At 38.5% G+C, this 14,901-nt stretch overlaps 2 protein-coding genes across 2 annotated transcripts; both read right to left on the bottom strand.

Moving 5' to 3' along the window:
• Nucleotides 1-2,870: 2,870 nt before the first annotated feature.
• Nucleotides 2,871-4,028, bottom strand: LOC143888868 (transcription termination factor MTERF15, mitochondrial-like). Its single transcript, XM_077393257.1, has one exon. The coding sequence runs from the start codon at nt 4,026-4,028 to the stop codon at nt 2,871-2,873; it is 1,158 nt and encodes a 385-aa protein (XP_077249372.1).
• A 9,099-nt stretch (nt 4,029-13,127) lies between these two features.
• LOC143887409 (transcription termination factor MTERF8, chloroplastic-like) lies at nt 13,128-14,666 on the bottom strand. The gene has a single exon (XM_077391499.1). It carries the CDS (start codon nt 14,414-14,416, stop codon nt 13,259-13,261), a length of 1,158 nt encoding a protein of 385 aa, XP_077247614.1. The 5' UTR covers nt 14,417-14,666; the 3' UTR covers nt 13,128-13,258.
• Between the last annotated feature and the right edge of the window lie 235 nt (nt 14,667-14,901).

Raw genomic sequence — 14,901 nt, 5'->3', positions numbered from 1 at the left:
CACATTTTGTAGGATTTAAGTAAAAAATCCATCAATAAAAAATTCACACAAATCCAAATCAGAGTACGAGAGGATTGACCCATTTGTAACGTGCTGCTAAAAAGCACAACATCAAATGGAGAAAATGGCATTACTATATTATGGGAAACATACCGTTATAGTATTCTACAACACAAAACTGATAACTGAAACAAATAGAAAGCAGTAATTGCAACTAAAACATTATTATTTGTGGAAAATTAAACATAATGTAAAAAATCACATTTTGATGGATATATGTAAAAAAATCATCAAAAAAATAACTCACAAAATGCTATCAAATCTTGGAAAGATCAAATGAGCACTAGTCAACTACTATAAAACATAACATCAAATTGGTAGCAGAATATCACTACATTCCAAAATGAAAATATTCTAGTATTCTACTAAATTGAAATGCCAGAGGGACTATAAAGCAGTAAAAGGAACTAAAACCTAACCAAGCAAAACATTACAAGAATTCTTTGATGGGTTTCAATCTGAAATCAATCGAGAAGAAACTCATAATACTCCAAATAGAGAACGCAAAGACTGAAGCGGTACTATTCTATCCTTAAAATTGAATAACATCTAACAAACACGTCCAACAGAAGATTGAACAAACATCATCACAATCTCCAAACTAAACAAATCTAGCGTTCTACTATAAATAAATAAATTTTAAAAAAAAAAACTGAGAAAAGAAACTCAAATCTCATGCCATTTCTGCAACAAAAAAACAAGCATTGATGTTTTAGCATAGTAGAAATTAGTGTTTTATCATCTCTCTTTCTTTTAAATTGTCTTTTCTTATGTGCTCTGTATAGAAAATATGGTTGGTTTTTTCCCTATTATTAGGTGATAAGGGTGGTTTTTTGTTGCCAGTGTATCTACTAATATGTCTCGGTTTTTCCCCCCATTATTAGCTGATAAGGCTTGGTGTGTCTCTTTGCTGGGCTTTTTTAGCTTCTTTTATCCTACTTTGGGAAAAAAAAGGAGCTCACACCTTCGGGTAGAGAGGGCATGCCCGATGGAACATGTCTCATGTGTGATGGCTTAAATCCCTCAGAAAGAATCCAAAGGATTTTTATGACAAGAAATCTTTTATTGTAGTAGATGATTTCTAAGAACATTTAGGCCTTGGTCCTTTTTTGGGCGTTAGTGCATTGTTATTTTTTGGGGTTTATGACCCAATATCTCCATGAGAAATAAAATGAGATTATCTTTAGGTGAAATCTAAAGGGAATAAGTTTTAAATCAAAATCGCTGGTTTTGCCTGGTATTATTAAGTCGAAGGTTGATGATTGCTCTTCAGGATTGACATAATTCAAAGGAGTAGAACCCTCGTACTTTTCAGGACATGTCACTATGTTCACCTCTTGATAAGTCACACCAGCCACTGCCAAAGTGTTGATCCCAGATAACCATATTTTGACTCCCCGATGTCTGTCAATGAATTTGGGATTTCCACAACACTACAACATATATTAAAAAAAGCAGCTATATCATTTTTGGGACCACCCAAATAATTTCTCCCAACACATCCAAGGTGCAATTGTGGCGAGTTTGATGTTCAAAACCAGGTTCACCCATGTGGATGGAACTTCTTTACACTTGGACCGACTACATCTCAAACACCACAAAGGACTATAGGAGAACATACTCAGACACATAAAAAGTGCATTTAAGAACACAAAGAAAAATAATCAACATGCTAAAAATGGATCTTTGCTACAGGCATAGTGATCTTTGTTACAAGTTTTGGTGACTACACAGAGGAAAACATACTATAGGACATAAGTTGTTTAGGCTTGAGAGTGCAAAGAATTTCTAGAATAAGGATTGGATTGGAGCAACAACTTTTAGGTGTTCCACAGAGGAGAAGAAAAGAGCACTGCACTTTAGATAATGGCCTTCACGAACACTGTCAAGATTTGTCTTACTGCATTTTGCCAAGGGTCCATTTGGTTGCACAATTTTTGGGGCTTACTAGTTGCTTTGACTGGTATTGAGGTGTCACATCATCTACTAGTGGTGTTTAGCTGCATGTTTAGATTCAAACTAACAGGAGACTACTTGCCCTGTCTCTTTTTCGGGATTTAGTACTCTTCACTATATATATATATATATATATATATATATATATATATATATATCGGTAATGACAACCCTACTGCCCCCATATTTTGGTAATGACACCTCACATGGAAACTAATTCACTTGACAACCAAAATCTGTTTACCACTACTGTATGGGGAACTATTTCACCATTATTATTTCTGTCGACTACTTCAGTTCTACTTCACTACTACTCTACAAGGCAAAGGTAACTATGTGCAAGTGCAACCAAACTGACCCCAAATGAAATTGCAAGAACTCTTCCAAATTGAGTGTAGATTCTACTGAAAATGACTATTAAAAACCCACCCAATTCTCCATCAGATGTAAGTCTTTGAAAGACAGTTAAAAATAACAGAGCAGTGCTAGGAAAATGAGAATCTGTTTTGTGGAAAAAAAAAACGGGCATCATTTATTGGAGCCACACCCACAAAAAGACAAAGTAAGGGAGCTCAAATCCCCATACAAGCAATAAATAAATCTTGAAAACGTCAAACCAACGGTCACACCACTCCCGTTTTTTATTTTCCACACGGAATCCCGTTTTCAAAGTGTTTTCCAAAATAAAATAAGCATTGCCGCCAATGAACTAGAACTAGTGGTACAACACAAAAATTAAACTAATTTGTTTTTATTTTTCTTGAAAATAACAATAAAATTAAACTAAATTGTTGAATAGCAATTAGTACCATATAGAAAAATGTGTATCTTCCATGCACTTCGATACCAACATTTTACAATTTCTGAACCGCATCTGATTCTTGAGATCCAATGTCTAGTCCTGTAACTCTTGTCTTGCCTTGGTATACACTCAGTATTTCTGGAACACTCTCTTTATTCTTGGTCACATACTTCTCCATGAATTTTTTCTCAGTCAATGGCAATACGGTGGACAGCTTTAAATCTTTCCTAAGGATGCCCTTTGACATCAAAACTTGCAAAACTGAACATCTAGGACGAATGCGCTTCTCCAAACTAAGCAAAAGAAAATTTGGGTGTTTGGAAAGAAATGATGGCTTCTGATCCAATCTGTTCACAAAGAAATCCATCACCCTCCTAACCTTCTGCTCCGATGTGGTCATATACCAGGGTTGCTTTTTGAATGCTGAAAGAATCTCATCGTCAGTCCAACCAAGGCTCCTATATACCTCCAATTTTCCTGCCCAGGTCGATTTACTCAACACTGCCATTGCGATGACCGCTGCTATAAATAATGAACCTGACGGGTCGAACCCCATTTCCTTAACTGCCGTGACAATGCCACTAAAACGATCAGATTTTATCCCTAGTGTTCTAGGATTTGTCATGCTAAGTGTTGAAATCCTGGATCCAGGCACACCATGATTTCGCAAGGTTTTAACATTGGGTTCTAGTACTTTTGGGACATTAAATTGAATAAGAAATGGTAACTGCCTGAGGGCCACGATGATGCCTTCGTTTGGGTGAAGAACGCTCTTAAGGAAATCAAAGGTAGGAATGATTTGATTTTCTAAACTCCTTGCCAATATATATGGGTTTAAGTGGAGGGTCTTTGCAAGGTCAGGGGCTGAAATCCCCAAACCAAGGAAAAACTCGAATTTGGGCTTTAGGGTTTTGTCTGGATTGTATACGAGTAATTGTGGACACTTGGTAATGATATTTGAGATGTGGGTTTTGGTTAAATCATGGTTTCTGAAGAAAGCTAGGACACAGTCTGGTTTTTCTGCTGTTTCAAAGTTGATCTTTTGAGCAACTTTCAGAGCTGCTTCTTTTGACGGCCCACATGAGTTGATGAGGTAAGAGACCTTAAATGATGGTTGATTTGTGGAGTTTGAGAGTTGAGAGATGGATTTAAGAGATGGGTTTTGAAAGGAATAGAGGTAGAATAGCTTTCTACGGAGAAATTGAAGCATTGATGCCAAAAAGGAGTAAGAGAGGGCGTTGATAAAACTTACAAGTTGGATGAATTAGAGTAGAATGGAACACATCTGATATTAGGGTTGCTATTACTCTTTTCCCCACCAATAAGCTCCAGTGCTTTCTTTGTTCGTTAATGGCTAATCGAGGGGTTGTCTAGTGTATTTTATTGCTACGCTTTTTACACTGTCAGTGGGTGGCCCGGGGAGGGAAAAGGGGGTGAATCAATCACATTGGTGCCCTTATTATTGGAGGCTTTAAACCATTCATTTATTGGGTCCCAACTTAATTAGGTCATGCCACGAAAATCTGAATGTTTTAGATCATCCAATAACGTTGGACTCACTGTACTTTTTTGCAACAATTACATGTGTCCAAAGTGAAAACTAATCATTCGGCAACTATCTTTAGTTTCTTTGTTGTATTTTCTTAACTAGCCATTTTTTTTTTTTGCGTCTTGAAATTTTTGTTAGCTTAATCAATGGTGAGAAGAAGCAACTCATGCCAAGTTGATGTAGTAAAAAATAGGTAGGGGCAAACCGAAAACAACTTTGATAGAAACAATGAGGAAAGACTTGAGGGCTAGGAAAATGACGGAGAACATGACCTTAGATAGGATAGAATGAAAGACAATGATCCATGTAGACGAACCCGACTAGTGTCAGGATTGGACTTAGTCAATTTGAGCCGGGTAGACCATTTCATCTTCTTAATGAAAATTTCCTAAAAGGATTCAGGATTGGACTTTCTCAATTTGAGCCGGGTAGATCCTTTCACCTTCTTCATGAAAATTTTCTAAAATGATTCATTAGCTGACTCCAACTAGTTTGCGTCAAAGGTTTAGTTGAGTTGAGTTTAATTAATGGTGAGGGAGGACAAGAGAGGAGAGACATCTGAGGGATTGAGTGAGGAAAAAGAAAACTCAACTCAAAGCACGGCTTATTCTTTCCTTACTTTTTAACCACTTCTTATCCTCTCCTCATTGATCTTCTCTCCACTTTGGTTGTGTCACATAGACTCGAAGAGGAGTGGAATAGGTATTGAGGAGAGAAGCATTGGTTTTGCTTGGAATTAATTGTGTCATACACCCATCCCTAGAAAATCAAGTCGATCAAAAAAAATAGACGCAAGCATGGAAATTTTTCTTGAAAATCTTTTTTTCTGTGGACATTGATTTTTCCAACTCAAGGGATCCTCTATTATCCCTTGGAGATTTGCGGCCTTTTCCGACGACATTCGTGATCGTCTTGGAGGTTAGGAGATTTCTTTTAGACACGTGTGAAGGACCGCAAACAAAGATGCCGATAAGCTTGCTATGGATGGTGTTTCCAAAGAGGGGTTGGAGCTCTTTGACTTCTTGCCGCCTTGATTCTCGTTTCTTGTGTATTGGGGATGTTTTTGTTTCTTTTTCTTTTATCTTTTTTCTCATTCTTTGTATTATTATTGACCAGCTAGGTCGCTTTTAGCCATTCAAAATAATAATAATTTTTCCAATTTGCATTGAATGAGGGAAACTCTGATAGAAAAATTTTAGAAAGAAAAAATATGTTTCGAAGATGAATATGTTCCCATGCAATAGTGAATAATTCTTGATGACATTGAGCTGGAACAACTTGTTCTTCATGAACACCTTAAGGCTCTGTTCACTTGTTTTCCCTGAATAGGAAAAGAAAAGGTTTCCTGGGAATCTGACGTGGCATTAGGAAACGAACTCCAGGGAAACTGTGCAGGACAAGGTTTCCTGTGCTTATGCAGGAACTGTGCAGGAAAAGGTTTCCCGAGAAACTGCTTGCCCACTTTTTTCACTAGTTTTTTTGGGAAAGCAAATCTGACCAAAATAAACGGAAAAGGAATCTCACACTTGTGAGAAAAGACTCATTTCCACATATTTTTCCCAATTTCCATGTCAGATGTGACATTTTCCACCTAGGCTCCTTCAAAATCCTCTGAAGACAAGTGAACATGCGAATTTTAGCTTTCTCGGGGAAAATGGGGGTGTTTTCCCGGAATTTGGTCTTCCGGGAACGCGAGTGAAGAGAGCCTAATTGAACACCAAAGACCATTTTCTTAAATTCATTTTTGTTTGATTATAAAAATAAACCGTATGTATCTCCTTCGATCTCTATGATATTTCATAAAACATTTTAGCAATATGTTTTTGTAGGTAAAAATTATCTAAAAATTTTCCAACAAAAAACCTTGGAAAGTTTTTAACTGAAACAATTTTTACCTAAATTGGGTCAGCAATCCATGAAAAAATAATTTTTAAAGGAAATATTTTTTTTCATGGTGGTCAAATATGAGGAAAACAAAATGATAATGTTAAAATTTACTTAGATAATCGCCTTTCAAAAAAAAAAAAACAAGAAAATTGCTGAGCTAATCATCATTATTCCAAGAGCCTCAAACAATGCAAGTATAGATGAGTCAAATTACAATTCATGATCCAATGTAGAAATGGTGGAAGCAGAGCTTCAAAAAGCTTTTTTTTTTTTTTTTAAGAAGGTTCGCCTGGAAGGAAAACTACTAGATTGAGAGAAACCTCCCACAAGCCCAAGATCTAATACTCCACCACAAAATCAAAATCAAGATGGATATACTTCATCAAGTTTCAAAGATGATGTTTGTTGATTCTCTTTTTTTTCCTGGATTGTTTAAAGTTGCATCACGTTCATGGACCATTCTCCAATTTCTGGACTTCCTCTTCCCTCATACTGAGAAAGAAAACATTCATTCTTCATCACAGTTTATTTCAAAATACTTCAATTGGTACACGCAAGAAATAGGCCGATTCGGCAGCTTTTTGTTTAATTTCTCGTGGAGTCAAATTCTCATCAGTTCGAGTCAAGGGGATAGCTCCCTGGCCTCTAATTTCCATATAAAGGGAGCCTTGCCCTCTCTCTGAACATGGTCAGGAAGTGGGTTCGTGTAACAAAATCATATATTTCTGCCAGTCAAATGTAGCGCAATGAAAGAGATATTTAGCACTAGCCACAAATATGCCCTCTGGAAGTTTGTCATTGATGCTGGCAAGAGAGGGCAAATAGATGATTGCCAAATCAAATTCCCATTAACTAGAAATACACCCCCTCTCTAGGGAAGGAAAGGTCCAAAGATCTGAAAAAGATCTGGGTCAAAGAGGACCTCCCTCATCTTTGGGTTTACATATTTCTTACTAGCTGTTGGCATGCATTCTCGTTTTGAGTCAGGGCCGAATCATAGGAAGTACCCAAAAATTCTCTCAATTCTATTGATAACTCCCTTCCGGAGGTTGAAAAAAACACACTAAACTCACTTAGGGAGGTTGAAAAATACATACTAAATTTGCTATGTATTAAAGAATATAAATGATCAGCACAATCCTCCTCCCTTAACGGAATGGGAGCTCCAATTAGCAAACTTCTCAATTTTATCAATGAGGGAAATCCAGTCTTTCTTCAGTTGAGGAGGGCATCCTCAAGACCAAGAAACAACATTTCCATGGCAATAGTGAAAAGGTAGACGATGGATCCCCTTGCTGCAACCCATTGAGCTGGAGAAATTATTTTAAGGAGACCCATAGATCAATATGGATAACTTTGGAGTGTTAATGCATTCATATACACACTTTCCACTGGTTTTATCCAACTCGTGCTTTCCCATGAATTCGATGAGAATATCTCTATTTACCCAATAAAAAGTTTTCATCAGATCAAGCTTGAGGCACACAGAAGGCCTAACGTTGTTGCGTGGAAGTTATTACGCAGTAGATCATGAGAGAATAGAAGATTATGTGATAATTGACACCCCAAAATGAAGGCAGGCTAATTAGCTTCCAAATAAACACACAAAGTTTGTTGCCTAAGGTTTCGGAGATGACTTTACTGAGGAAATTGCATAACACAATAGGTCTAAAATCGTAAGGGGAGGAGACATTGGAACCTTGGGGGGTCAGGGCACTAAATGTAGGGTTTAGGATTCTTTTTGTGTGTGTGTGTGTGCGTGTGGGGGGGGGGGTTGTTATTACTCAGGTCAACCCGAAAGGCGTAACTTGAGTAAGAAAAGTCAACCCAAAAGGTGGGCAAATCGTGATAGACGTTGAGAAATGTCTCATTAATCTGCACAAGATTTTCAGTACACGACCCATCCCCTCTCCAACTTTTGAATGTTGCTTCTGGTTCCATCTGTTGGTGATAGAGTGGAAAAACAAGGAATTGTAGTCACCTGAGTTTAACCAACTTTACTGAGACTTCTGCCTGGCCATACTCTCTTCTATATTTGCAAGAGTGAAGAACTGACTAGTGATATTTCCTTCTTCAATGATAAGGGTCCGGTCAAGGGGAGAATCAGCAAGAACAGTCTGGACTTTTTCTAATGCATTTCTGATTTGTGACAACAAGAGACCAAATCTACAACAAGTACTGGCATTCCAGATTTCAATATGAACTTTGTGGGCTGTTTGGATATGCGGATTTTAGAATTCAGATTTTAGTTTGAAAACAGTGTAAAAGAGAGTTCATGATCAAGCTGCTGTATGTTGTCCGGACAGTGCTTCTTGGATTTTAAGTAAGAAATCTAGGTTTTAGAAATCTCTCCCCATCCTGAGATTTCTAAAACCTGGAAACATGGGACGATCTCCTGCTCTCTGGCCAGACGGAAAGAAGGGATTTTGTGACCAATTTCTTTCACCTCGAGGAGAGAACAGTTGAATATGCATTGATTGAAATCCCACATATCCTTCAATGAGGGGTCAACTCCCCCAATTTTCTCATTTGAGGATTTGAAGAGGTTGAAGTGCCCAACACAAATCCATGGGACGTCAATAGATTTCGATAAGGTGATCAAATGGGCCCGGTGATATTGAGCCCATGATTTATTAACCAACATTCAGAGCAGAACTATTAGTGCCACATGGCCATTATTTATGTAGAATAAGGGCAAATCAAGGTGGATACAAGTTTTCAAAGTGTGAAGAAGTGCTCCATTGGTTAAGGTTGCATCCCTTAGGACATTACAATCATATTGGCTGTCTATAGTGCAGTTGAGCAGAGTCTTGAATCTAAGAAATTAACTAACATGAAGGTTAGCACTTTGCTGTAGTTCAAATTGAAGATTCATATGCCCAATTAAAGTGATGGCGATGGCAATATGGAATGTGAATAGAAAACTGCAACCAGATAGCACATTGAACAACATCTTGGATTACATTTGGGTGTGCAACCCAATTACACACCCAAAACGCAATTGGGTTGGACACCCATACGGTACATTATAGCAATTCAGAAATTGCAAATGCACAAAAGGTCTTACTTGTTGGAGAGCCAACAACAATAACCATATGGAACAATAGCAATTCAGAAAATGAAAAGCCATGAAAAGTGTTCACAGATACAGAACCAACAACAATAATCATGATCATGGTTGGCAAGTTGTATCTAGCATAGAAAGTTTAGAACAAACACAACACAACTCCATTCTTTAATAACAAGCAAGGACCGGTGGTCAAGAGAGGTCCCATTATACGACTCTACCCACTTAGAGCTACTAATAAACCAATGGTCTGCTTCTTCGAGGTGGATGCTGTGTGTGGACCGATAGCGGACTTGGATTCCAAGCTGAACGTGTTGTGGCTGAAGAGCAAGTGCAAATTTGATTTTCCCACTCCAAGCCCTAGATGAGCACCCCTCGATCAGCACCAACTTAAACAGTTGATCATAGTCATCATCCACACGGTAAGAAGAAGAATAAGCTATTTTCTTTTGATTCTTGGCTAGCTACCTTCCCTAATCTTCCATGGCTGATCGATATAACAAGCAAGAACTGGTCAAGAGAGGTGCCCATTCTACGACTCTACCCACTTAGAACTAACTCCTAACAAACACTGGTCAAGAGAGGTGCCCATTCTTCTTCCAGGCGGATGTTGCATGTGGACCAATAGCGGACTTGGATTCCAGGCTGAACCTGTTTTGGGTGAAGCGCGAGTGCAAATTTGATTTTCCCACTCCAAGTCCTCGATGAGCACCCCTGATCATCACCAACTTAAACAGCTAATCATGGTCATCGTCCACATGGTAAGAAGAAGAAGCCATTTTCTCTTGATTCTTGGCTAGCTACCTTCCCTACTCTTCCATGGCTACTCTATATCGATCGATCAATCGAATGGGAAAAAGGGGGGAAAGGAAAGCTACCAGACTTGCTTAATACTTATGAGAGAAGAAGAAAGAAAAGGGAGAAATGGAAAGGTGGGCAGTCTCTCTCTCTCTCTCTCTCTCTCTCTCTCTCTCTCTCTCTCTCTCTTGTGTGTTTGTTTTTCCTCGCTTTCTTCGGGGAAGTAAACACCCAACTCCCCTTTTGCAAGAAATGCTTGAGCATCTTCTCCGAGCCATCTTACTGTTTAAGAAATGCAGAACAACATGTGTTGTCCGGAAGAATGAGGATTTCCAGCAAGCAGGCCAGAGATGGAGAAAAAACTGATGAGAGAGAGAGAGAGAGAGAGAGAGAGAGAGAGAGAGAGAGATTTGGTGTCTCTAAGTGGAAAAATCTGGAGTAAAACCACTGGTCCTTAAATTCGTTCGGAGGGATGTGGCCTAAAACTTAGAGCAGGGGCGAGTGATTTTCCATGGCCATGCATCTTGGAATGTAGAGACGAAGAGGGAACTGAAAGTAGAAGAGTGGGATTTTTTTGTTTCCTTTTTTTTTCGGAGAGAGATGTACCTGACAAGCTAATGAGAAATCCAAGTACATGTAGAGAGAGTAGCAATGAGAGAGAGAGAGACAAAGAGAGAGAGACCCGGTATTTCTTTCTATCGGAAAGGGAAACCACATCCTAGGTTTTAAGGCGGAAAGATTTTAGGAGTATTAAAAGTGCTTTCTTTTCTAGGCGGATAAGGCTTTCCACCCGAAAAATCTTTTGTCATGTAACCAAACAGTGAAAAGCAGTGAAAACATGGAAAAGGCTTTCCCTTCTATCTTTTTCCACAGCATTCTTTCAAACCAAACAACCCCTTAAGGAAGAAGAATTCAAGGTTATTAGAAGTTTCGAGGTGGTCTTTGCTTCCAATGTGGAGAAGATGGGAGGGTTTAGGCATGACTAATTGACTCCCCTGTATCCCTTCTCAGTTAAGTCCTTTTCAGGTACTTAGTGGTGATAGTTGTTGTTGGGTTCTTAAGGACATCATTTAGAGTACTCTGGCTCCCCTAAAGGTGCAATCATTTTCCCGGTTTTCAGGCTCTATAGAGAGTCAACACAATTTGCAAAAGGAGAAGAATTCTAATCGGTAAACAGATGTATCTTAGGTAACAAGAGGAAGGAATCCAACCATCAACTATGTATTCAATGTTCGCCAGGAAAGGAAGATTTGTAGCTCAATTCTTGGGTGGCTTAGTTAAAATAGAAGGAGACACCATCGTTTTTGTCAAAGAAATTTCCGCTAAGTTCATTCCGAATCTAGATAAAGAAAGAATCCAACAATAAAAGAAAGAAAGAAACTCGAGAACTGTGATAGGTAGTTGAATAGAGTCAAGTAGAACCTGCGAGTGGTGCTTTAGAAGAGTTAGTTGGAGTTGAGCCAGCGAGCGCAATAAATGAGCGTGCCAACCATTTTAAGAAGTCGCTTTAAGAGTTGATTTAAAAGTAGAATAAAAAAGAGTAAGAAGAACGGAGTGAGAAAGCATGTGTTGTCCCTTCGGTGTCGTTGTTTCCTTGTTGGGCTTCTCAGCTTTTTTTACCCTGCTTTTTTGAAAAAAAAGAGAGGAGGAGCTCACACCATGGGGAGAGAACGTTTCCTATGGAACATGTCTCGTTTGTGATGGCTTGGGTCCTCCATGAAGAATCCAGAAATTTTTTTATGAAAAGATGCCTTTAGTGTAGAAGATGGATTTCTAAAGTACATTTAGATCTTGATCCCCTCTTGGGTGTTGGTGCATGATGATTTTTTGGGGATCATAACCCAACATCACCATGGGAAATAGAATGAGATTATCTCTGGTTGAAATCTAAAGAGAATAAAGTCTGATTCTGCCTTCTATTTGAACTTTTCCCTTTGGAAATTTTGGCCTAATGGGTACCAGTGGAATATTCAAAGATAACAAGGGTGACATGATGAAACATCGCTTGAGGGAGGCAACTCAATTTTGGCCGTAACGACTGAATCATTTACTCGATTGGGTCGACTTAGTTTTATTTTTAAACATTGGTTGAAAGAGATAAGGGGTATTACAGACTTGCTGGTGAAGCCAGCATATATAGGAGTGATTTAGTTTTGGGGCAATCTCTGCCCCTTTATCAATATGTTGTAATGTGTTGTCTTCAATAAACTATCACAATGTTTCATAAAAAGATAAAACATGTTCATGAATTGAAATAGAAATAAGTCAAATGAGTATAACAATCGTAACGTACTCTTAAGGACGTGTCACTATGTTCACATCTTGGTAACGCACACCGGCCACCGCCAAGGTGTTGATCCCAGCCAACCATATTTTGACTCCCTGGTGTTTGTCAATGACTAACAAGCACTGACATATTTTGACTCCCCAGTGTATGTAAACGACTAACAAGCAGCTATATCATTTCGACAACCGAAATAATTTCTCCTAACACATCCAAGGTGCAATTGTGGTGAGTTTGATGTTCAAAACCAGGTTCAGCAATGTAGATGGCACTTCATAGCACTTAGACCAACTATATGTCTAACACTATAAGGGACTATGGGGGAACTTTCTCAGCCTCAGAAAAAGTGCATTTAAGAACACAAGAAAAATAATCAAATTATAAAATTTGATCTATGCTATTGGCATAGTGATCTTTCACCTTGGTGACTTCAAAAAGAGAAGCCCATGTTATAGGACTTGAGCTGTTTAGGCCTAAGAGTGCAAAGAATTTCTAGTACAACGTGGTTGAAGCAACAACTTGTAGGTGTTTCGTAGAGGAGAAGAAAAGAGAAATGCAGTTTAGATAATGGCATTCATGAAGGCTGTCAAGATTTGTATCACTGCATTTTGCCCTGTGAAAGTGTAAAAACTCGTCCAAATTGAGTGCAGAGTCTACATAAAATGACTATTAACAACCCCTCCAATTATGCATCAGATATAAGTCTTTGAAGGGCAGTTGGAAAATAAAACAAGCATTGCCTCCAATGAACTAGAACAAGAGGGTACAAAAAAAAAATTTTAACTAAATTGTTGAGTAGCAATCAGTAGCATATAGAAAAAATGTGCATCTTCTTTGCACTTTCATATCAACATTTTACAATTTATGAACCGCAACTGATTCTTTACCTCCGATGTCTAATCCTGTAACTGCTGGCTTGCCTTGGTATACACTGAGTATATCTGGAACTCTCTCTTTATTCTTGATCACATACTTCTCCATGAATCCCTTTTCAGACAATTGTAGTGCGGTGGACAAATTTAAATCTTTCTTAAGGATGTCCTCTGACATTAAAACTAGTAAAACCGAACATCTAGGACGAATCCGCTTCTCCAAACTAAGCAAAAGATAATTTGGGTGTTTCGAAAGAAAAGATGGTTTCCGACCCATTTTGTTGACAAAGAAATCCATCACCATCTTAACCTTCTTCTCCGTTGTGATCATATACAAGGGTTGCTTTTTGAATGCGGAAAGAATCTCATCTTCAGACCAACCAAAGCTCCTAAAAACCTCCAATTTTCTTTCCCAAGTAGGTTTGCTCAAAAATGACATTACGATCACCGCTAATACAAATAACGAACCTGATGGATTGAATCCCATTTCCTTAACCACGGTGACAACGTCACTAAAACGGTCAGATTTTAGCCCTAGTGCTCCAGGTTGTGTCATGATAAGTTTTGAAATCCTGGATTCAGGCACACCATGATTTCGCAAGGTTGTGATATTGGGTTCCAGTACTTTTTGGACATTACGATGAATAAGATATATAGACTGTCTGAGGATGACAATGATGTCTTTGTTTGGGTAAAGTATGCTCTTAATGAAATCAAGGATAGGAATAATTTGATTTTCTACACTCCTATTCAATATAGACGGGTTTGAGCAGAGGGTCCTTGCAAGTTCGGATGTGGGAATCCCCAAACCAAGGAAAAACTCGAATTTAGGCTTTAGGGTTTTGTCTGGATTGGATACGAGTAATTTTGGAAACTTGGTAATGATAGTTGAGATGTGGGTTTGGGTTAAATCATGGCTTCTGAAGAAAGATAGGACAGAGTCTGGTTTTTCTGTGGTTTCAAAGTCGATATTTTTAGCAACTTTGAGAGCTGCTTCTTTTGACAGCCCACATGAGTTGATGAGGTAAGAGACCTTAAATGATGGTTGATTTGTGGGGTTTGAGAGTTGAGAGATTGATTTGAGAGATGGGTTTTGAAAATAATAGAGGTGGAATAGCTTTGGACGGAGATAGTGAAACATTGATGCAAAAAAGGAGTAAGAGATAGAACTTACAGGTTGGATGAGTTAGGAAGCTCTTACTCTTTTCCCCACCAATAAACTCCAGAGCTTTCTTGTTGGTTTAATGGCTACTCGAGGGGTTTTTACAGGATGCTCCTCACCAAACACTTCGACAAAAATATTCAGTCCTTGCCTTTTCCCAACTCATCATGCCAAAAGCCTCCATGAAATAGGAAGTGGATTTATGGCTACTCTTTTTTACGCCGCAAGGGTGTGACCCAGGGAAGTGTATATCATTTCCGTTAAGATATAGGTTACTTGTATTGGACTACCATGTTTTGATAATGGCACGAACTCACCTTGTCTTTTCTTATTTAACTGGCTTCTTGGAGCTTTTTGGGAATTGTAATGATTTGTGACAGCCGGTTGAATAATAAAATATAGGGATTTACTAGGCAATTTCACGGAAAGCTATCTCATGGCTGACTTTTGCACGAGGGAACAGT

The sequence above is a fragment of the Tasmannia lanceolata genome, unplaced genomic scaffold (assembly GCF_043159265.1).
Source record: "Tasmannia lanceolata isolate RefF3 unplaced genomic scaffold, GAP_Taslan_0.1 ptg000012l, whole genome shotgun sequence".
In the NCBI taxonomy this organism is placed as follows: domain Eukaryota; kingdom Viridiplantae; phylum Streptophyta; class Magnoliopsida; order Canellales; family Winteraceae; genus Tasmannia; species Tasmannia lanceolata.
Note: the sequence above shows the minus strand (reverse complement) of the source record. Positions and strands in the feature narration are given on the sequence as shown.

Coding starts and splice junctions, on each gene's coding strand:
- LOC143888868 (XM_077393257.1), bottom strand. CDS start 4,028: ATGCTTCAATTTCTCCGTAGAAAGCTATTCTACCTCTATTCCTTTCAA.
- LOC143887409 (XM_077391499.1), bottom strand. CDS start 14,416: ATGTTTCACTATCTCCGTCCAAAGCTATTCCACCTCTATTATTTTCAA.